This window comes from Salvelinus fontinalis, unplaced genomic scaffold (assembly GCF_029448725.1).
Source record: "Salvelinus fontinalis isolate EN_2023a unplaced genomic scaffold, ASM2944872v1 scaffold_0011, whole genome shotgun sequence".
Classification (NCBI taxonomy): domain Eukaryota; kingdom Metazoa; phylum Chordata; class Actinopteri; order Salmoniformes; family Salmonidae; genus Salvelinus; species Salvelinus fontinalis.
This window is the reverse complement of record NW_026600220.1, coordinates 365377-388999: the sequence shown is the minus strand read 5'-3', so window position 1 is coordinate 388999 and position 23623 is coordinate 365377. Positions and strand designations below refer to the sequence as shown.

Sequence of the window (23623 nt, the reverse complement as noted above, 5' to 3'; positions counted from 1 at the left end):
CAAGCTGGCTTTTTCTATTTTTTCAACTAACATTCTACTTTTCCTCCTGCAGTTTATTTCTGGAGTTAAACTTTAGCACTGACAGTAATGTATTTTCCCTTAGTACTTCCTGCTCCACACCAGCTGACTGTTGACTCAGTGGAGACCACATCAGCTGCTGTTAGCTGGAGCCAGCCACCAGGATTGGACCAAACCCAACATCATTACCAGATCTCCTACCACTGTCCAGGGACAGAACCACATATCACTACCACATCTTCACACAGCATCACTCTCTCTGATCTGAAACCTGCTACTGAATACTCAGTCACTGTCTGCACTGTGCTGGAAGATGGAAAGCAAAGTGAACTGGTGTCAACAACCTTCACCACAGGTAAGGAAGTAAAATACATCAAGTTTGACACCAGATAATATTTATCAAACCTTAACTAATTATCAAAAAAGATATAAACTAATCGTAATGGATGTATCAGCATGGCATGTAAAGGTCCAGTATCTTCCCTGATGAGAAACATGATGCTGAATTCCCCAGATCTCATCATGCATTTTGGTGATCAAATGTATTTATAAAGCCCTTCTTACATCAGCTGATATCTCAAAATGCTGTACAGAAACCCAGCCTAAAACACCAAACAGCAAGAAATGCAGGTATAGAAGCACGGTGGCTAGGAAAAACTCCTTAGAAAGGCCAAAACCTAGGAAAAAACCTAGTGAGGAACCAGGCTATGAAGGGTGGCCAGTCCTCTTCTGGCTGTGCCGGGTGGAGATTATAACAGAACATGGCCAAGATGTTCAAAAGTTCATAAATGACCAGCATGGTCAAATAATAATAATCACAGTAGTTATCGAGGGTGCAAGAAGTCAGCACCTCAGGAGTAAATGTCAGTTGGCTTTTCATAGCCGATCATTAAGAGTATCTCTACTACTCCTGCTGTCTCTAGAGAGTTGAAAACAGCAGGTCTGGGACAGGTAGCACATCCGGTGAACAGGTCAGGGTTCCATAGCCGCAGGCAGAACAGTTGAAACTGGAGCAGCAGCATGGACAGGTGGACTGGGGATAACAAGGTGTCATCATGCCAGGTAGTCCTGAGGCATGGTCCTAGGGCTCAGGTCCTCTGAGAGAGAGAGAGAAAGAAAGAGAGAAAGAGAATTAGAGAGAGCATAATTAAATTCACACAGGACACTGTATAAGACAGGAGAAATACTCCAGATGTAACAGACTGACCCTAGCCCCCCGACACATAAACTACTGTAGCATAAATACTGGAGGCTGAGACAGGAGGGTCAGGAGACACTGTGGCCCCATCCGATGACACCCCCGGACAGGGCCAAACAGGCTGGATATAACCCCACCCACTTTGCCAAAGCACAGCCCCCACACCACTAGAGGGATATCTTCAACCACCAACTTACCATCCTGAGACAAGGCCGAGTATAGCCCACAAAGATCTCAAGTGACGCACCCCTCCTAGGGACGGCATGGAAGAGCACCAGTAAGCCACTGACTCAGCCTGTAATAGGGTTAGAGGCAGAGAATCCCAGTGGAGAGAGGGGAACCGGCCAGGCAGAGACAGCAAGGGCGGTTCGTTGCTCCAGAGCCTTTCCGTTCACCTTCACACTCCTGGGCCAGACTATACTCAATCATATGACCCACTGAAGAGATGAGTCTTCAGTAAAGACTTAAAGGTTGAGACTGAGTCTGCGTCTCTCATATGGGTAGGCAGACCATTCCATAAAAATGGAGCTCTATAGGAGAAAGCCCTGCGTCCAGCTGTTTGCTTAGAAATTCTAGGGAGAATTAGGAGGCCTGCGTCTTGTGACCGTAGCGTACGTGTAGGTATGTACGGCAGGACCAAATCGGAAAGATAGGTAGGAGCAAGCCCATGTAATGCTTTGTAGGTTAGCAGTAAAACCTTGAAATCAGCCCTTGCCTTAACAGGAAGCCAGTGTAGGGAGGCTAGCACTGGAGTAATATGATACATTTTTTGGGTTCTAGTCAGGATTCTAGCAGCCGTATTTAGCACTAACTGAAGTTTATTTAGTGCTTTATCCGGGTAGCCGGAAAGTAGAGCATTGCAGTAGTCTAACCTGCATCATTTTTGGACAGAATGTTTCTGATTTTTGCAATGTTACGTAGATGGAAAAAAAGCTGTCCTTGAAACAGTCTTGAAATGTGCGTCAAAAGAGGGATCAGGGTCCAGAGTAACGCCGAGGTCCTTCACAGTTTTATTTGAGAAGACTGTACAACCATCAAGATTAATTGTCATATTCAACAGAAGAGCTCTTTGTTTCTTGGGACCTAGAATAAGCATCTCTGTTTTGTCCGAGTATAAATGTAGAACGTTTTCAGCCATCCACTTCCTTATGTCTGAAACACAGGCTTCTAGCGAGGGCAATTTTGGGGCTTCACCATGTTTCATTGAAATGTACAGCTGTGTGTCATCCGCATAGCAGTGAAAGTTAACATTATGTTTTCGAATGACATCCCCAAGAGGTAAAATATGTAATGAAAACAATAGTGGTCCTAAAACGGAACCTTGAGGAACACCGAAATTTACAGTTGATTTGTCAGAGGACAAACCATTCAGAGACAAACTGATATCTTTCCGACAGATAAGATCTAAACCAGGGCAGAACTTGTCCGTGTAGGCCAATTTGGGTTTCCAATCTCTCCAGAAGAATGTGGTGATCGATGGTATCAAAAGCAGCACTAAGGTCTAGGAGCACGAGGACAGATGCAGAGCCTCGGTCTGACGCCATTAAAAGGTAATTTACCACCTTCATAAGTGCAGTCTCAGTGCTATGATGGGGTCTAAAACCAGACTGAAGCATTTCGTATACATTGTTTGTCTTCAGGGAGGCAGTGAGTTGCTGCGCAACAGCTTTTTCAATTTTTTTTGAGTGGAATGGAAGATTCGATATAGGCCGATAGTTTTTCTATTTTCTGCGTCAAGGTTTGGCTTTTTCAAGAGAGGCTTTTTTACTGCCGCTTGTAATGAGTTTGGTACACATCCGGTGGATAGAGAGCCGTTTATTATGTTCAACATAGGAGGGCCAAGCACAGGAAGCAGCTCTTTCAGTAGTTTAGTTGGAATAGGGTCCAGTATGCAGCTTGAAGGTTTAGAGGCCATGATTATTTTCATCATTGTGTCAAGAGATTATAGTACTAAAACACTTGAGTGTCTCTCTTGATCCTAGGTCCTGGCAGAGTTGTGCAGACTCAGGACAACTGAGCCTTGGAGGAATACACAGATTTAAAGAGGAGTCCGTAATATGCTTTCTAATGATCATGATCTTTTCCTCAAAGAAGTTCATGAATGTATTACTGCTGAAGTGAAAGCCATCCTCTCTTGGGGAATGCTGCTTTTTAGTTAGCTTTGCGACAGTATCAAAAATACATTTCGCATTGTTCTTATTTTCCTCAATTAAGTTGGAAAAATAGGATGATCGAGCAGCAGTGAGGGCTCTTCGATACTGCACGGTACTGTCTTTCCAAGCTAGTTGGAAGACTTCCAGTTTGGTGTGGCGCCATTTCCGTTCCAATTTACTGGAAGCTTGCTTCAGAGCTTGGGTATTTTCTGTGTACCAGGGAGCTAGTTTCTTATGACAAATGTTTTTAGTTTTTAGGGGTGCAACTGCATCTAGGGTATTGCGCAAGGTTAAATTGAGTTCCACAGTTAGGTGGTTAACTGATTTTTTCCTCTGACGTCCTTGGGTAGGCAGAAGGAGTCTGGAAGGGCATCAAGGAATCTTTGGGTTGTCTGAGAATTTATAGCACGACTTTTGATGCTCCTTGGTTGTGGTCTGAGCAGATTATTTGTTGCGATTGCAAACGTAATAAAATGGTGGTCCGATAGTCCAGGATTATGAGGAAAACATTAAGATCCACAACATTTATTCCATGGGACAAAACTAGGTCCAGAGTATGACTGTGACAGTGAGTAGGTCCAGAGACATGTTGGACAAAACCCACTGAGTCGATGATGGCTCCGAAAGCCTTTTGGAGTGGGTCTGTGGACTTTTCCATATGAATATTAAAATCACCAAAAATTTTAGTGTTATCTGTTATGACTACAAGGTCCGATAGGAATTCAGGGAACTCAGTGAGGAACGCTGTATATGGCCCAGGAGGCCTGTAAACAGTAGCTATAAAAAGTGATTGAGTAGGCTGCATAGATTTCATGACTAAACGCTCAAAAGACGAAAACGTCATTTTTGGGGGGGGGGGGGATTGAAATTTGCTATCCTAAATGTTAGCAACACCTCCGCCTTTGCGGGATGCACAGGGGATATGGTCACTAGTGTAACCAGGGGGTGAGGCCTCATTTAACACAGTAAATTCATCAGGCTTAAGCAATGTTTCAGTCAGGCCAATCACATCAAGATTATGATCAGTGATTAGTTCATTGACTATAACTGCCTTTGAAGTGAGGGATCTAACTTTAAGTAGCCCTATTTTGAGATGTGAGGTATCACGATCTCTTTCAATAATGGCAGGAATGGAGGAGGTCTTTATTCTAGTGAGATTGATAAGGCGAACACTGCCATGTTTAGTTTTCCTCAACCTAGGTCGAGGCACAGACACGGTCTCAATGGGGATAGCTGAGCTGACTACACTGACTGTGCTAGTGGCAGACTCCATTAAGCTGGCAGGCTGGCTAACAGCCTGCTGCCTGGCCTGCACCCTATTTCATTGTGAAACTAGAGGAGTTACAGCCCTGTCTATGTTGGTAGATAAGATGAGAGCTCTCCTCCAGCTAGGATGGAGTCCATCACTCCTCAGCAGGTCAGGCTTGGTCCTGTTTGTGGGTGAGTCCCAGAAAGAGGGCCAATTATCTACAAATTCTATCTTTTGGGAGGGACAGAAAACAGTTTTCAACCAGCGATTGAGTTGTGAGACTCTGCTGTAGAGCTCAGAGACAATTACTCGATGCCGACACATGTTTCTAGCTGATTTACATGCTGAAGCTATGTTGTGCTTGGTGACCTCTGACTGTTTCATCCTAACAACGTTGGTGCCGACGTGGATAACAATATCTCTATATTCTCTACACTCGCCAGTTTTAGCCTTAGCCAGCACCATCTTTAGATTAGCCTTAACGTCGGTAGCCCTGCCCCCTGGTAAACAGTGTATGATCGCTGGATGATTCGTTTTAAGTCTAATACTGCGGGTAATGGAGTCGCCAATGACTAGGGTTTTCAATTTGTCAGAGCTAATGGTGGGAAGCTTCGGCGTCCCAGACCCCGTAACGGGAGGAGTAGAGACCAGAGAAGGCTCGGCCTCAGACTCCAACCCGTTGCTTAATGGGGAGAACCGGTTGAAAGTTTCTGTCGGCTGAATGAGCGACACCGGTTGAGCATTCCTACAGCATTTCCCTCCAGAAGCCATGAGAAAGTTGTCCGGCTGCGGGGACTATGCGGGGGGATTTATACTAACGTTACTATCTGTACTTACTGGTGGCACAGACGCTGTTTCATCCTTTCCTACACTGAAATTACCCTTACCTAACGATTGCGTCTGAAGCTGGGCTTGCAGCACAACTATCCTCGCCGTAAGGCGATCGTTCTCCTGTATATTATGAGTACAGCGACTGCAATTAGAAGGCATCATGTTAATGTTACTACTTCGGCTGTTGGAGGTCCTGACGAACCACGTCCAGATAAAGCGTCCGGAGTGAAAAAGTAGAATGAAAAAAAAAGAAAGTTGAGTGAGGGAAAAAACTAAAAACATAAACGTAATTAAAATGTAAAAACCGTAAAGTTGTCAGGTAGCAAAGTAAGGTGATGAAATTAATAAATGTTTTTGTAGTGTCTGAATTCATGCTTTCTTCCATTAGTGAGTCATTACATCAATGAGTTGATCTGCCTCTTCTTGCATTAACTTTACCAGTACTACATTATAAAACACTTGTTGTTGTGGAGAGGATTTAAAACTGAAGCGGTTGTTTTGTTTTGTTTTGTTGCCATGGTGACAACAATGTAGCAGTGGCACAGTGAAGTTGATAAATAAATGCATTTAGTGGATAGTTTTTTTTACATGACATATCTGCTTTAGTTTATTTCTTCCCTTCCCATTACCCTCGTAAAACTGACTATCCTACCGGTCCTTGACTTCGACGATGTCATTTACAGAATAGCCTCCTACACTCTACTCAGCAAATTGGATGCAGTCTATCACAGCGCCATCCGTTTTATCACCAAAGCCCCATATATTACCCACCACTGCGACCTGTATGCCCATCCAACCAACTACCTACCTCATCCAATATTTGTTTTTGTTTTTCTGCTCTTTTGCGCACCAGTATTTCTACTTGCACATCCTCATCTGCACATATATCACTCCTGTGTTAATTGCTAATTTGTAATTACTTCGCCACTATGGCCTATTTATTGCCTTACCTCCTTACTTCATTTGCACACACTACAGTCATGGCCAAAAGTTTTGAGAATGACACAAATATACATTTTCACAAAGTCTGCTGCCTCAGTTTGTATGATGGCAATTTTCATATACTCCAGAATGTTATGAAGAGTGATCAGATGAATTGCAATTAATTGCAAAGTCCCTCTTGCCATGCAAATGAACTGAATCCCCCCTCAAAAAATCCACTGCATTTCTGCAGAAGGCTTCAGGGCGCCCAAGAAAGTCCAGCAAGCGCTAGGACCATCTCCTAAAGTTTATTCAGCTGCGGGATCGGGGCACCAGTACAGAGCTTGCTCAGGAATGGCAGCAGGCAGGTGTGAGTGCATCTGCACACACAGTGAGGCAAAGACTTTTGAAGGATGGACTGGTGTCAAGAAGGACAGCAAAGAAGCCACTTCTCTCCAGGAAAAACATCAGGGCCAGACTGATATTCTGCAAAAGGTACAGGGATTGGACTGCTGAGGACTTGGGTAAAGTCATTTTCTCTGATGAATCCCCTTTCCGGAAAAAAGCTTGTCCGGAGAAGACAAGGTGAGCGCTACCATCAGTCCTGTGTCATGCCAACAGTAAAGCATCCTGAGACCATTCATGTGTGGGGTTGCTTCTCAGCCAAGGGAGTGGGCTCACTCACAATTTTGCCTAAGAACACAGCCATGAATTTAGAATGGTACCAACACATCCTTTGAGAGCAACTTCTCCCAACCATCCAGGAACAGTTTTGTGACGAACAATGCCTTTTCCAGCATGATGGAGCACCTTGCCATAAGGCAAAAGTGATAACTAAGTGGCTCGGGCAACAAAACATCGATATGTTGGGTCCATGGCCAGGAAACTCCCCAGACCTTAATCCCATTGAGAATTTGTGGTGAATCCTCAAGAGGCGGGTGGACAAACAAAAACCCACAAATTCTGACAAACTCCAAGCATTGATTATGCAAGAATGGGCTGCCATCAGTCAGGATGTTGCCCAGAAGTTAATTGCCAGCATGCCAGGGCGGATTGCAGAGTTCTTGAAAAAGAAGGGTCAACACTGCAAATATTGACTCTTTGCATCAACTTCATGTAATTGTCAATAAAAGCCTTTGACACGTATGAAATGCTTGTAATTATACTTCAGTATTCCATAGTAACATCTGACAAAAATATCTAAAGACACTGAAGCAGTAAACTTTGTGGAAATTAATATTTGTGTCATTCTCAAAACTTTTGGCCACGACTGTATACAGATTTTTCTATTGAGTTATTGACTGTTGTTTTTTTATCCCATTGTTTTTCTCTTACTGCTTTGCAGATCACAGTTGTAAAGGAGAACTTGTTCTCAACTGGCCTACCTGGTTAAATATAGGTGAAATAAAAAAAATGATAAAAAAATATCGAAAGGAATTGCAAGCTGGCTTTTTCTACTTTGTCTACTATTCTACTTTTCCTCCTGTAATATATTTCTGCAGTTAAACTGTAACACTGACTAATGTATTTTCCCTTAGTACTTCCTGCTCCAGACCAGCTGACCGTTGACTCAGTGGACACCACATCAGCTATTGTTAGCTGGAGCCATCCACCAGGATTGGACCAAACCCAACATCATTACCAGATCTCCTACCAGTGTCCAGGGACAGAACCACACATCACCTCCACATCTTCACCGAGCATCACTCTTCCTGACCTGCAATGTGTCACTCAGTACTCTGTCACTGTCTGCACTGTGCTGGAGAATGGAAAGCAAAGTCAACTGGTATCAACAACCCTCACCACAAGTAAGGAAGTACCCTACTTAAGTATTGTGCCTGGTGTCAAAGTTTATTAAACTTGAACTAGTTCTAAAAATGAATATGAAATAGTCATAATGAATGTGTCAGCATGGGATGTTCATGCTTGTTTCTGTTCCTGTGAGTCATTATGTCAATGAGTTGCCTCTGCTTGCTTTAACTTTAGAGGATTTACAGTGCATTAGGAAAATATTCAGACCCCTTGACTTTTTCCACATTTTGTTGCGTTACTGCCTTATCCAGCCTTATTCATCAATCTACACACAATAACCAATATTGACTAATTGAAAACAGGTTTAGAAATTGTTGCAAATGTATAAAAATTATAAAACCTTATTTAAATAAGTATTCAGACCTTTTGCTATGAGACTCGAAATTGAGCTCAGGTGCCATGAGGTTAATATTGAGACTACCTGCCTCTACCTTACCCCTACCTACAGTACCCTCTGTTAATATTGAGGCTACCTGCCTCTACCTTACCCCTACCTACAGTACCCTCTGTTAATATTGAGACTACCTGCCTCTACCTTACCACTACCTACAGTACCCTCTGTTAATAGTGAGACTACCTGCCTCTACCTTACCCCTACCTACAGTACCCTCTGTTAATATTGAGACTACCTGCCTCTACCCCTACCTACAGTACACTCTGTTAATATTGAGACTACCTGCCTCTACCCCTACCTACAGTACCCTCTGTTAATATTGAGACTACCTGCCTCTACCCCTACCTACAGTACCCTCTGTTAATATTGAGACTACCTGCCTCTACCTTACCCCTACCTACAGTACCCTCTGTTAATATTGAGACTACCTGCCTCTACCTTACCCCTACCTACAGTACCCTCTGTTAATATTGAGGCTACCTGCCTCTACCTTACCCCTACCTACAGTACCCTCTGTTAATATTGAGGCTACCTGCCTCTACCTTACCCCTACCTACAGTACCCTCTGTTAATATTGAGACTACCTGCCTCTACCTTACCCCTACCTACAGTACCCTCTGTTAATATTGAGGCTACCTGCCTCTACCTTACCCCTACCTACAGTACCCTCTGTTAATATTGAGACTACCTGCCTCTACCTTACCCCTACCTACAGTACCCTCTGTTAATATTGAGGCTACCTGCCTCTACCTTACCCCTACCTACTGTGCCCTCTGTTAATATTGAGACTACCTGCCTCTACCTTACCCCTACCTACTGTGCCCTCTGTTAATATTGAGACTACCTGCCTCTACCTTACCCCTACCTACTGTACCATCTGTTAATATTGAGGCTACCTGCCTCTACCTTACCCCTACCTACAGTGTCCTCTGTTAATATTGAGACTACCTGCCTCTACCTTACCCCTACCTACTGTGCCATCTGTTAATATTGAGGCTACCTGCCTCTACCTTACCCCTACCTACAGTACCCTCTGTTAATATTGAGGCTACCTGCCTCTACCTTACCCCTACCTACAGTGTCCTCTGTTAATATTGAGACTACCTGCCCCTACCTTACCCCTACCTACAGTACCCTCTGTTAATATTGAGGCTACCTGCCTCTACCCCTACCTACAGTACCCTCTGTTAATATTGAGGCTACCTGCCTCTACCCCTACCTACAGTACCCTCTGTTAATATTGAGACTACCTGCCTCTACCCCTACCTACAGTGTCCTCTGTTAATATTGAGACTACCTGCCCCTAACTTACCCCTACCTACAGTGTCCTCTCTTAATATTGAGACTACCTGCCTCTACCTTACCCCTACCTACAGTGTCCTCTCTTAATATTGAGACTACCTGCCTCTACCTTACCCCTACCTACAGTACCCTCTGTTAATATTGAGGCTACCTGCCTCTACCTTACCCCTACCTACACTACCCTCTGTTAATATTGAGACTACCTGCCTCTACCCCTACCTACAGTACCCTCTGTTAATATTGAGACTACCTGCCTCTACCTTACCCCTACCTACAGTACCCTCTGTTAATATTGATACTACCTAACTCTACCTTACCCCTACCTACAGTACCCTCTGTTAATATTGAGACTACCTAACTCTACCTTATCCCTACCTACAGTACCCTCTGTTAATATTGAGGCTACCTGCCTCTACCTTACCCCTACCTACAGTACCCTCTGTTAATATTGATACTACCTAACTCTACCTTACCCCTACCTACAGTACCCTCTGTTAATATTGAGACTACCTGCCTCTACCCCTACCTACAGTACCCTCTGTTAATATTGAGGCTACCTGCCTCTACCCCTACCTACAGTACCCTCTGTTAATATTGAGACTACCTGCCTCTACCTTACCCCTACCTACAGTGTCCTCTGTTAATATTGATACTACCTGCCTCTACCTTACCCCTACCTACAGTACCCTCTGTTAATATTGAGACTACCTGCCTCTACCCCTACCTACAGTACCCTCTGTTAATATTGAGGCTACCTGCCTCTACCCCTACCTACAGTACCCTCTGTTAATATTGAGACTACCTGCCTCTACCCCTACCTACAGTGTCCTCTGTTAATATTGATACTACCTGACTCTACCTTACCCCTACCTACAGTACCCTCTGTTAATATTGAGACTACCTGCCTCTACCTTACCCCTACCTACAGTACCCTCTGTTAATATTGATACTACCTGCCTCTACCTTACCCCTACCTACAGTACCCTCTGTTAATATTGAGACTACCTGCCTCTACCCCTACCTACAGTACCCTCTGTTAATATTGAGGCTACCTGCCTCTACCTTATCCCTACCTACAGTACCCTCTGTTAATATTGAGACTACCTGCCTCTACCTTACCCCTACCTACAGTACCCTCTGTTAATATTGAGGCTACCTGCCTCTACCCCTACCTACAGTACCCTCTGTTAATATTGAGACTACCTGCCTCTACCTTACCCCTACCTACAGTGTCCTCTGTTAATATTGAGGCTACCTGCCTCTACCTTACCCCTACCTACAGTACCCTCTGTTAATATTGAGACTACCTGCCTCTACCTTACCCCTACCTACAGTACCCTCTGTTAATATTGAGGCTACCTGCCTCTACCTTACCCCTACCTACAGTACCCTCTGTTAATATTGAGGCTACCTGCCTCTACCTTACCCCTACCTACAGTACCCTCTGTTAATATTGAGGCTACCTGCCTCTACCTTACCCCTACCTACAGTACCCTCTGTTAATATTGAGGCTACCTGCCTCTACCTTACCCCTACCTACAGTACCCTCTTAATATTGAGACTACCTGCCTCTACCTTACCCCTACCTACAGTACCCTCTGTTAATAGTGAGACTACCTGCCTCTACCTTACCCCTACCTACAGTACCCTCTGTTAATATTGAGACTACCTGCCTCTACCTTACCCCTACCTACAGTACCCTCTGTTAATATTGAGACTACCTGCCTCTACCTTACCCCTACCTACAGTACCCTCTGTTAATAGTGAGACTACCTGCCTCTACCTTACCCCTACCTACAGTACCCTCTGTTAATATTGAGGCTACCTGCCTCTACCTTATCCCTACCTACAGTACCCTCTGTTAATATTGAGACTACCTGCCTCTACCTTACCCCTACCTACAGTACCCTCTGTTAATATTGAGGCTACCTGCCTCTACCCCTACCTACAGTACCCTCTGTTAATATTGAGACTACCTGCCTCTACCTTACCCCTACCTACAGTGTCCTCTGTTAATATTGAGGCTACCTGCCTCTACCTTACCCCTACCTACAGTACCCTCTGTTAATATTGAGACTACCTGCCTCTACCTTACCCCTACCTACAGTACCCTCTGTTAATATTGAGGCTACCTGCCTCTACCTTACCCCTACCTACAGTACCCTCTGTTAATATTGAGGCTACCTGCCTCTACCTTACCCCTACCTACAGTACCCTCTGTTAATATTGAGGCTACCTGCCTCTACCTTACCCCTACCTACAGTACCCTCTGTTAATATTGAGGCTACCTGCCTCTACCTTACCCCTACCTACAGTACCCTCTTAATATTGAGACTACCTGCCTCTACCTTACCCCTACCTACAGTACCCTCTGTTAATAGTGAGACTACCTGCCTCTACCTTACCCCTACCTACAGTACCCTCTGTTAATATTGAGACTACCTGCCTCTACCTTACCCCTACCTACAGTACCCTCTGTTAATATTGAGACTACCTGCCTCTACCTTACCCCTACCTACAGTACCCTCTGTTAATAGTGAGACTACCTGCCTCTACCTTACCCCTACCTACAGTACCCTCTGTTAATATTGAGACTACCTGCCTCTACCTTACCCCTACCTACAGTACCCTCTGTTAATATTGAGGCTACCTGCCTCTACCTTACCCCTACCTACAGTACCCTCTGTTAATAGTGAGACTACCTGCCTCTACCTTACCCCTACCTACAGTACCCTCTGTTAATATTGAGACTACCTGCCTCTACCTTACCCCTACCTACAGTACCCTCTGTTAATATTGAGACTACCTGCCTCTACCTTACCCCTACCTACAGTGTCCTCTGTTAATATTGAGACTACCTGCCTCTACCCCTACCTACAGTACCCTCTGTTAATATTGAGACTACCTGCCTCTACCTTACCTCTACTGTGCCCTCCGTAGTTATTGCTTGACTGTCAAGCATGTTTTCTTCTTTTGACTCTGTGCTCCAAAAGTTTGGCTTTAAAATCATGACTATGAGGTTAAAGTGCAAATCTTCAGCTTTAATTTGAAGGTATTTTCATCCATATCGGGTTAGAAATAACAGCGTAATGTGTAATAAAGTAGTGAAAAGTTTAGTGTTCTCAGAATATCAGGTGCGGGCTGAAAATCTACGTTTTTACATTGCATTTTTTAGGGGGCATGAGAATAAATGAGGAGGAAACTCAAATGAACTTTGAGCGCTTTAATTTGAATTTTTACGTTGCAAACAGTAACAATTATTTTTCATGCCATGAAAAGTAGCGGATCTGACCAAATAGGTTCTGGAACACATCAGTCCAAAACTGAAAGGTGCCGGATCCTGTTCCCGCAGGATCCAGCTCAAATTAAACACTGATGATACAGTAAAACACATTAACACATTACCAAAGATCTGACTTTAATAACTTGTGATTCAGTACATTTTCAGTGGTGGAAGAGACCCTCCAGAGTTGCTGCAGTGTGTGTTCTACTGGCTGTCATCATAGGCCTGTGGGATTCCTGTAAGTTAATGGTTTTTTATTAAACATTTGTAGTCAATGTTGTGATAGTTACACATTTTGATTTACTTTTCCCTTTTACAGATGCAACTGCAGAGCGAGACCATCTACAGAATAGTCTAAATACCAGGACTACAGCGAGAGACCAGCTACAGAATAGTCTAAATACCAGGACCACTGAGAGAGACCAGCTACAGAATAGTCTAAATACCAGGACCACTGAGAGAGACCAGCTACAGAATAGTCTAAATACCAGGACCACAGAGAGAGACCAGCTACAGAATAGTCTAAATACCAGGACCACAGAGAGAGACCAGCTACAGAATAGTCTAAATACCAGGACCACTGAAGTAGACACGTTGATGAAGAGTCTAAACACTACAACTATGGAGCGTGACCAGCTACAGGAGGAGATAGAAAGACTGAACTGGGAGAACAAAGGTAAATGTGTGCAAAGGGCCCCCTTTTTATTTGCTTGCTGATCCATAGTTTCTGTAGTTGGCCTGTTTTCTCACACACAAGCATATTCAATAAGTAGTATTTGCCATGGCCATTAGGACCAGAAACAAATTAAATTGACGGGAGCTGTGTTTTGCCTTTGCGCTCAACACACATCACAGGAGATCAGAGGTCATCAGAACTACCTAGATCTCAGATACTTTTATTTTTTAGGGGGTAGATCAGCTTTATTGTTGCAGATAGATTGTGGCTTCCATTAATGTAATTAATGGTTAATTTGTGGAATTTATTTCCTTCTTAATGCATTTGAGCCAATCAGTTGTGTTGTGACAAGGTAGGGAGGTTTACAGAAGAAAGCCCTATTTGGTAAAAGACCAAGTCTATATTATGGCAAGAACAGCTCAAATAAGCAAAGAGAAACCACAGTCCATCATTACTTTAAAGAATCTCAAATATAAAATATATTTTGATTTGTTTAATACTTTTTTGGTTACTACATGAAACCATGTGTTATTTCATAGTTTTGATGTCTTCACTATTATTCTACAATGTAGAAAATAGTAAAAATAAAGAAAAACCCTTGAATGATTAGGTGTGTCCAAACCTTTGACCAGTAGAATATATATTTAAAAAATATATGTTTTCCTTATTAATTCCCCTATCCCAACCGCCCATCCCTTAATTGTTGTAAACGAATGGACAACAACACTTAGGCTTCTACTTCCAGCTTGTACATACTATATACATTTTATGGACAGTATATATTACAATAATTATAATTTGCTTGTTTTTAGTCCCATCCTTCAGCTCCACTCAACACTTCCCATCTATATCTGAACACCATCCAGTTTTGATTTATATTTGCCATATATTTTTCAACTGTGCTGTGATGTTTCACAAACATCTGGATCCTTTCTAGTCTCATAGAGTCCACATATTGTAACATTAAAGTAAACATTTTTTGCTAGGAGTATTATTATATTATTGATCGATTGACTATGACTTTTTAAATCACCCAACAGTGCTATTTGCAGAGTTAGCTCCAGGTAAATGTTGCAATTCTTCAGTCATTCCTGAACCTGCGACCAAAAACAAGCTACATATGGACAGTACCAAAACAATTGATCTAATGAGTCTTTCTCTAAGCAGCAAAATCTGGAGCTGGGATGGTTGTATCGCCCCCATATACAATGCATTCAGAAAGTATTCATACCCCTTCACTTTTCCACATTTTATTAAGTTACAGCCTTATTCTAAAATGGAAATCCTCATCAATCTACACACAATACCCCATAATGACAAAGCAAAAGTATTTTTTTTGGGGGTGTGCAAATGTCATAAAAAACAGATACCTTGTTGACTTAACCTCTGAAGGATCGGAACCTTTTTTTCAATTTTCGCCTAGAATGACATACCCAAATCTAACTGCCTGCAGCTCAGGACCTGAAGCAAGGATATGCATATTCTTGATACCATTTGAACGGAAGCACTTTGAAGTTTGTGGAAATGTGAAAGGAATGTAGGAGAATATAACACAATAGATCTGGTAAAAGATAATACAAAGAAAAAAACGTTCGTTTTTTCCATCTTTATAATGCAATGAAATGCAAATATATGACTATGGAATATAGGTGCAGTTTAGATTTTGGCCACTAGATGGCAGCAGTGCATGTGCAAAGAATTAGACTGATCCAATGATCCATTGCATTTCTGTTCAAAATGTTGTATCAAGACTGCCCAAATGTGCTTAATTGGTTTATGAATACATTTAAGTTAATAACTGTGCACTCTCCTCAAACAATAGCATGGTATTGTTTTACTGTAATAGCTACTGTAAATTGGACAGTGAAGTTAAATCAACAATAATTTAAGCTTTCTGCCAATATCAGATATGTCTATGTCCTGGAAAATGTTCTTGTTACTTACAATATCATGCTAATCACATTAGCCTACATTAGATCAACTGTCCCGGGGGGGGGGGGGGGTGGGACACCGATCCTGTAGGGGATAACTATTCAGACCCTTTGCTATGAGAATTGAAATTGAGCTCAGTGCATCCTGCTTCCATTGATCATCCTTGAGATGTTTCAACAACTTGATTGGAGTCCACCTGTGGTAAATTCCATTGATTGAGGCGTACCAACAAGTTTCAGCAGCATTTGAAGGTCCCCAAGTACACAGTCGCCTCCATCATTCTTAAATGGAAGAAGTTTGGATAAACCAAGACTCTTCCTAGAGCTGGTCGCCCAGCCAAACTGAGCAATCAGGGGAGAATGGCCTTGGTCAGGGAGGTGAACAAGAACCTGATGGTCACTCTGACAGAGCTCCAGAGTTCCTCTGTGGAGATGGGAGAACCTTCCAGAAGGACAACTATCTCTGCAGTTGTCCACCAATTAGGTTTTATGGTAGAGTGGCCAGACGGAAGACACTCCTCAGTAAAAGGCACATGACAGCCTGCTTGGATTTTGTCAAAAGGCTCCTAAAGGACTCTGACCATGAAACCTAGATTGAACTTTTTAGCCTGAATGCCAAGCGTCATGTCTGGAGGAAACCAGGCACCATCCCTACGGTGAAGCATGGTGGTGGCAGCATCATGCTGTGGGGATGTTTTTCAGCGGCAGGGACTGGGAGACTAGTCAGGATCGAGGGAAAGATGAACAGAGCAAAGTACAGAGGGATTCTTGATGCAAACCTGTTCCAGAGTGCTCAGGACCTCAGACTGGGGGCGAAGGTTCACCTTCCAACAGGACAACGACCCTAAGCACACAGCCAAGAAAACGCAGGAGTGGCTTCGGGACAAGTCTCTGAATGTCCTTGAGTGGCCCAGCCAGTGCCCGGACTTAAACCCGATCGAACATCTCTGGAGAGACCTTAAAATAGCTTTGCGGCGACGCTCCCCATCCAACCTGACAGAGCTTGAGAGGATCCGCAGAGAAGAATGGAAGAAACTCTCCAAATACAGGTGTGCCAAGCTTGTAGCGTCATACCCAAGAAGACTCAAGGCTGTAATCACTGACAAAGGTGCTTCAACAAAGTACTGAGTAAAGTGTCTGAATACTTATATAAATGTAATATTTCAGTTTTTTTTTTTTATTTGCACACAAATAAAAAAGTTTTTGCTTTGTCATTATGGGGTATTGTGTGTGGATTGATGACGGGGGGAACATTTCTTTTAAACATTAAACACTTTCCGAATGCACTGTATATAACATTCTATTGGTTGCACGAATGTTGTGTAATAATTAAAACTTTAAAACGTTTTTTTTTTTTAATCCAGGGTCGTTTTGTGTATCAGTTCATAAACCATGTACCATGGAATCAGTACATCAAAAATCTCTTCCCAACATTGGTTTTAATTTTGAGTAGAACAGACATTTCAATATATTTATTTTAGCTGCATGTGTAACACGTCTACCAGTCCTATTTCTATAATGTATAAAGATTATACCGCTTTACATTTTTTTTACAAAAATATAGTGTTTTTAATCAATTAGTATATTGGAGTTTAACCATAATATTTGGATTAAACTGAAATTGCAACCAACTTTCTATGGCTTGTTTAAAAAATAGCGATATTTTGGGGATCATTTCATTTAAAAATAACCAAAGTGAGAGGTTGTAATCTGAATAAAGGGAAAAATGCCATTGTTGAACATGAGGTGTGACATTTTTACTAATTTGCTGGAGAACCAGTTCAGATTTAAGTATAACTTTAGTATGGCTGAAGCCTTTAGTGAGAGGTTTAATGTTTTTCATATTTAATAATTTCTGTTTCCCAAATTCATATTAATTATATAAATAGGCCCCTGTCAAAGATAGTAAATGTCAAACTTCTAGGGTCCTGTCCTGAAGGATGGAGAAGGTTTGGCTGCAGATGTTACTACCTCTCTACTGAGAAGAAAACCTGGAATGAGAGCAGACAGGACTGTCTGGAGAGAGGAGCAGACCTGGTGATCATTAACAGTGAAGAGGAACAGGTGAGAGACAGACAGAGAGAGCTACTTTATTTATTAGTCCATCATGTGTTATTAACAATGCTTTTCCTGTTCCTCAACAGACATTCATCAATGGGTTTAAATCAGTCAGTTATGTCTGGATTGGTTTGACTGATTCTGTTACTGAGGGGACCTGGAAATGGGTTGATGGCACCCCACTGACCACCCCAAGGTAAGAGACTACTGCTCTAATAACACTGACCACAGTGGAAGGTGTAGGACTGATTATCTGTGTTGTTCATACTCTAGGTTCTGAGAGAGAGATCAGTCTAACTCTGTGTTGTTCAGACTCTAGGTTCTGAGAGAGAGGTCAGTCTAACTCTGTGTTGTTCATACTCTAGGTTCTGAGAGAGTGGTCAGTCTAACTCTGTGTTGTTCATACTCTAGGTTCTGAGAGAGAGGTCAGTCTAACTCTGTGTTGTTCATACTCTAGGTTCTGAGAGAGAGATCAGTCTAACTCTGTGTTGTTTATACTCTAGGTTCTGAGAGAGAGGTCAGTCTAACTCTGTGTTGTTCATACTCTAGGTTCTGAGAGAGTGGTCAGTCTAACTCTGTGTTGTTTATACTCTAGGTTCTGAGAGAGAGGTCAGTCTAACTCTGTGTTGTTTATACTCTAGGTTCTGAGAGAGAGGTCAGTCTAACTCTGTGTTGTTCATACTGTAGGTTCTGAGAGAGAGGTCAGTCTAACTCTGTGCTGTTCATACTCTAGGTTCTGAGAGAGAGGTCAGTCTAACTCTGTGTTGTTCATACTGTAGGTTCTGAGAGAGGTCAGTCTAACTCTGTGTTGTTCATACTCTAGGTTCTGAGAGAGTGGTCAGTCTAACTCTGTGTTGTTCATACTCTAGGTTCTGAGAGAGAGGTCAGTCTAACTCTGTGTTGTTCATTCTGTAGGTTCTGAGAGAGTGGTCAGTCTAACTGTTGTTTCTACTGCAGGTATTGGTGGAGTGGAGAGCCTGGTGGTGGTACGTACCAGAACTGTGGGGAAATCTATTACATATCATCAGGCCAAGGAGTATGGAGGGATTTGGGATGTTCGTTTTCACAAGAATGGATCTGTGAGAAATAGTCTTCTCATAGTTACTTTCTCTGCACTGCTGATTAATGAACTCTCTACTGTATGTTAATGATGGTCTGAAGACTGGTGGGATTTGATAGAATGGTACTCTGAACTACAGGTAGGAGAGAAACGAACACATGCACACATTCAGACACACACACACACAAAAACACTGATCCCTCTTGGGCCAAGAGCTGACACTGATTTTTGAAGTCGCAGGTTTGGCTACCGCGTCACGTGACCAGGAGCAACATGACTGACTAATGTCTGCTGCACAAGCTGACACGCAATCAAGTATTCATACTGTGTGTCAAACAATGTGTATAAATAGGGGTATAACATCTGGAATCTACAAGGACAAGACACCTCTCTCACACCTCTACATTTTAAAGGTCTACTCCTAAACTTGAAGAAAGAAAAACTGGTGTAAATACGACGTTGTGCCTTTTAAGACAGAGTGAATGTTACTGTTAACATTTGAACTCATATTTTGTTAACTTCCTCTCCGTGGAGGCAGCACCAGAATGAAGGGTTGGATCATAAATAATCATCAGTTATCAAAACAGTGTCTAAGGTTTTGTTACTAAACTAACTGGGACAAATCATTGACTACAGTAGGACAGGTTGCAATGGTCGCCAGTGCAACAAACAAGTCACGACCCCTGGTGACCTTTAATACAGGTAGTGATTAGATTCAACTGTTTTGAAAAGTAGATATTATTTAGCAAGTGAATCTAGTTGTTTAATGGTTGTATTATATTTCAGAGAGGGAGAGAGAGAATCCCAAATGATACCCTATCCCTTTGTAGTGCATTCCTTTTGGTGAGTAGTGCACTATAAAGGGAATGGGGTGTCATTTGGGATTCTCCCACAGCCAGAGAGTTAGGCAGAATACAGCTTACTCACGATTCACCGTGGCCAAATGGAGGCCTGTTGAGACTCTTCAGTTGGCCATCCCAAGAGCTGGGTGACAAAATCACAACAAGGAAAACAAAAAGACTATCCAAACCAACTGCAGGAAAATAACCTGGTTGGGAGGCTACTTTCATATAGCTTCTCTGATCAGTAATCACCTGTCAATCATCCACACCTGAGAGTAACAGGGTTGGGGTCAAATCCATTTCAAAAAGGAAACACCACGTGTATGTTTAACCATTTCTTAGAAAAGATTACAATGTTCATACAAATATTTACACATGTTAAGTTTGTTGAAAATTACCGCAGTTGACAGTGAGAGGACGTTTCTTTTTTTGCTGAGTTTATGAGCAGTTTGGGTGCGACCGCAGCATGTGATCTCCTGTGTTTACAATCGGCAGGCATTTAGCTATGTGGGAATTGCAGGGAGGAACAGAGAATGGTGGCGATATCAGCTATCTTGATCTGCACAGATGAGCTAAATTACTTTTTACAACTGTTCCTCTGCCCTGTTTCTGCACATCTGTTAACTGTCACATAGATAAGAGGATGTCCTTTCTACAATAGGAGAGAGCCAACTCTGTTCGTTGGGCTTTCCAACTCTGAACTATTTCAGTGATTGTTGATTGCTCCATGTTTGTAAATCTTATAATAAAGTTGCTGTTAGAAGAAATCTACAGTCTCTTTCTTCTTTAGAATGTCCACCAGACAGGTGCAGCAAGAGACACCAGCGCATGCTTGCGCGTGACATCGGGCATTGAGGCCGCATGTGTAGAACTGGTCTTTCGAATAGACCACATGTAAGTACAGTGTGAATCCAATTGGTACAATATCCACTGATGCGATCAACTGATGTCACCACACTCGGGTTTTTTTTATGAACTGGCTTCACTTCATATCCATTCAGTCAATTCAAGAAATAAACAGAAATTCCTATTCAACATTGTTTCTCATAGACAACTCAACTCCAAATTCCAATTTCAACATTCTCATTACATAGACAAGCTTTGAGGAAAATGTATTTCAGTTAATTCACTGTATTGAATGGAATTGACCCTAACCCTAGTGCAAAATTACTTTCTTAAAGGTCCAGTCCTACAAGAACCTGTCCCTGGCTGATGCTGCCACTAGTGGTAGAATGTGAGTAGTGGGAATAGACTATGGGTTCGTCCTAATCTCCTTTCCTCCCGACAAGTTTAAAATAATTGGATTGGTTTAGGCGTAAGCTATAGAACAAGTTTCCATACCAGGTATTTCCTTTCCAAGAAGGGAAGTGAACAAGTGCACACTACAGGAGAAGGGAGATATTGGCACGCACGCTTTGGCATAATCCACATATCTACCTCCATTCCTAACATCATTACACTGGATTCCATACTAAATATTTATTTTTATGACAATTACAAAATGCATTTATGTGATTGAATGTGTTAAATGGTTTGAAAGCATTTCTGTTGTGAACGGTAGTTAAAAAAGTAGACAGCAAAATGACGTAGATGGAGAAAGTAAACCGCATAGTGGGTCCATTTGCCCAACAACTAAGAGTGTTCTTCTCTGTTGTTTTGGTGCCCTGGATACCACACTTTGAACAACGTCAAGCGAACCCGTGCACATGCGCAGATACTGTGTATGACTGCGAAGTGTTGCATCTCGTTAATCTCAACATCTCCGGTGCTGCTCGTGGCATCGTCATTTCGCTGAGTCTACCTGAATCCTTGTGCCAAAATTAATAGAAGAGGGAGGTCTGGATAGGACTTCATGGCAGCCATACAGAGGGAGTTTGGGAGTGGGTTGATGGCACCAGTGGTGGAAAAAGTATCGAATTGTCATAGGAGTAAAAAGTAAAAATAAAGTAAAAATAAAAATTGAGTAAAAATAAAGATACCTTAAAACTTGTTATGGCTGCAGGGGCAGTATTGAGTAGCTTGGATGAAAGGTGCACAGAGGTGCCAAGAGTAAACGGCCTGCTCCTCAGTCATAGTTGCTAATATATGCATATTATTATTAGTATTGGATAGAAAACACTGAAGTTTCTAAAACTGTTTGAATTATGTCTGTGAGTATAACAGAACGCATATGGCAGGCAAAAACCTGAGAAGTTCCACTTCCTGTTTGGAATTTTTCTGAGGGTGGCAGATTTTTAACCAAGCTCTCATTGAAATTACAACGACATATGGATGAGTTTTCACTTCCTACGGCTTCCACTAGATGTCAACAGTCAATAGAACTTTGTCTGATGACTTTAATGTGAAGGGGGGCGGAAGGAGACAGGAATTAGTCACCACTGCCACAAGCTGACCACGCGCGTTCACGTGATAGGCAGCTCTACTCCATGCTCAACTGAAGTCGATGTAATTCTCCGGTTGGAACGTTATTCAAGATGTATGTTAACAACATTCTAAAGATTGATTCAGTACATTGTTTGACATGTTTCTACTGACTGTTATGGAACTTTTTGGACATTTCGTCACATTATAGTGGACGCGCTTTGTGACTTTGGAATTGTTTACCAAACGCGCTAACCAAAGTAGCTAATTGGACATAAATAACGGACATTATCGAACAAATCAAGCATTTATTGTGGACCTGGGATTCCTGGGAATGCATTCTGATGAAGTTCATCAAAGGTAAGGAAACATTTATCATGTATTTTCTGGTTCTGTTGACTCCAACATCGCGGCTAATTTGGCTATTGTTCTGAGCGCCGTCTCAGATTATTGCATGGTGTGTTTTTTCCGTAAAGTTTTTTTGAAATCTGACACCGCGGTTGCATTAGGGAGAGGTATATCTATAATTCCATGTGTATAACTTGTATTATCATCTACATTTATGATGAGTATTTCTGTTGAAACAATGTGGCTATGCAAAATCACTTGATGTTTTTGGAACTAGTGAATGTAACGCGCCAATGTAAACTCAGATTTTTTTTATATAAATATGAACTTTATCAAACAAAACATGCATGTATTGTGTTACATGAAGTCCTATGAGTGTCATCTGATGAAGATCATCAAAGGTTAGTGATTAATTTTATCTCTATTTCTGCTTTTTGTGAAAGCTATCTTTCGCTGGAAAAATGGCTGTGGTTTGGTGGTGACCTAACATAACCGTTTGTAGTGCTTTCGCTGAAAAGCATATTTGAAATCGGAGACTTTGGTGGGATTAACAACAAGATTACCTTTATAATGATATAAGACACATGTATGTTTGAGGAATTTTAATTATGAGATTTCTGCTTTTTTGAATTTGGCGCCCTGCACTTTCACTGGCTGTCGTCATATCGATCCCGGTAGCGGGATTGCAGCAATATGAAGTTAACCGTTAAACCGAACTTCTTGGAGTTAAAAAAAAAAAAATATTTCACCTTTATTTAACCAGGTAGGCCTGTTGAGAACAAGTTCTCATTTACAACTGCGACCTGGCCAAGATAAAGCAAAGCACTGCGACCTGGCCAAGATAAAGCAAAGCAGTGCGACAAAAACAACACAGAGTTACACATGGGATAAACAAAAGTACAGTCAATAACAATAGAAAAATCTATATGCAGTGTGTGCAAATGGAGTAAGGAGGTAAGGCAATAAATAGGCCATAGTAGTGAAGTAATTACAATTTAGCAAATTAACACTGGAGATATAGATGTGCAGATGAGAATGTGCAAGTAGAAATACTGGTGGAAATACTGCAGGACAAATTCATACTTAGTGTAAGGTGCCAGGGGAGTGCTTAGGGCAGGTAGTGTACAGGCCGGTGCTGATGGAGGACGATAGCACCCAGCAACAGTCAACAAAGAGCTATTTGATA

General features: G+C 42.2%; 1 protein-coding gene across 1 annotated transcript in view; it reads left to right on the top strand.

Annotated features, from left to right (window-relative positions):
• Positions 1-20495, top strand: part of LOC129842093 (fibronectin-like) — a 35095-nt gene extending 14600 nt beyond the window's left edge. Inside the window, exons 6-12 of the mRNA XM_055910490.1 lie at positions 104-373; positions 7909-8178; positions 13316-13399; positions 13481-13837; positions 17693-17832; positions 17913-18022; positions 18784-20495. Of these exons, the coding sequence (XP_055766465.1) occupies positions 104-373; positions 7909-8178; positions 13316-13399; positions 13481-13837; positions 17693-17832; positions 17913-18022; positions 18784-18916 (1364 nt within the window). The 3' untranslated portion in view covers positions 18917-20495. The remainder of the gene's footprint in view (positions 1-103; positions 374-7908; positions 8179-13315; positions 13400-13480; positions 13838-17692; positions 17833-17912; positions 18023-18783) is intronic.
• Positions 20496-23623: the final 3128 nt, after the last annotated feature.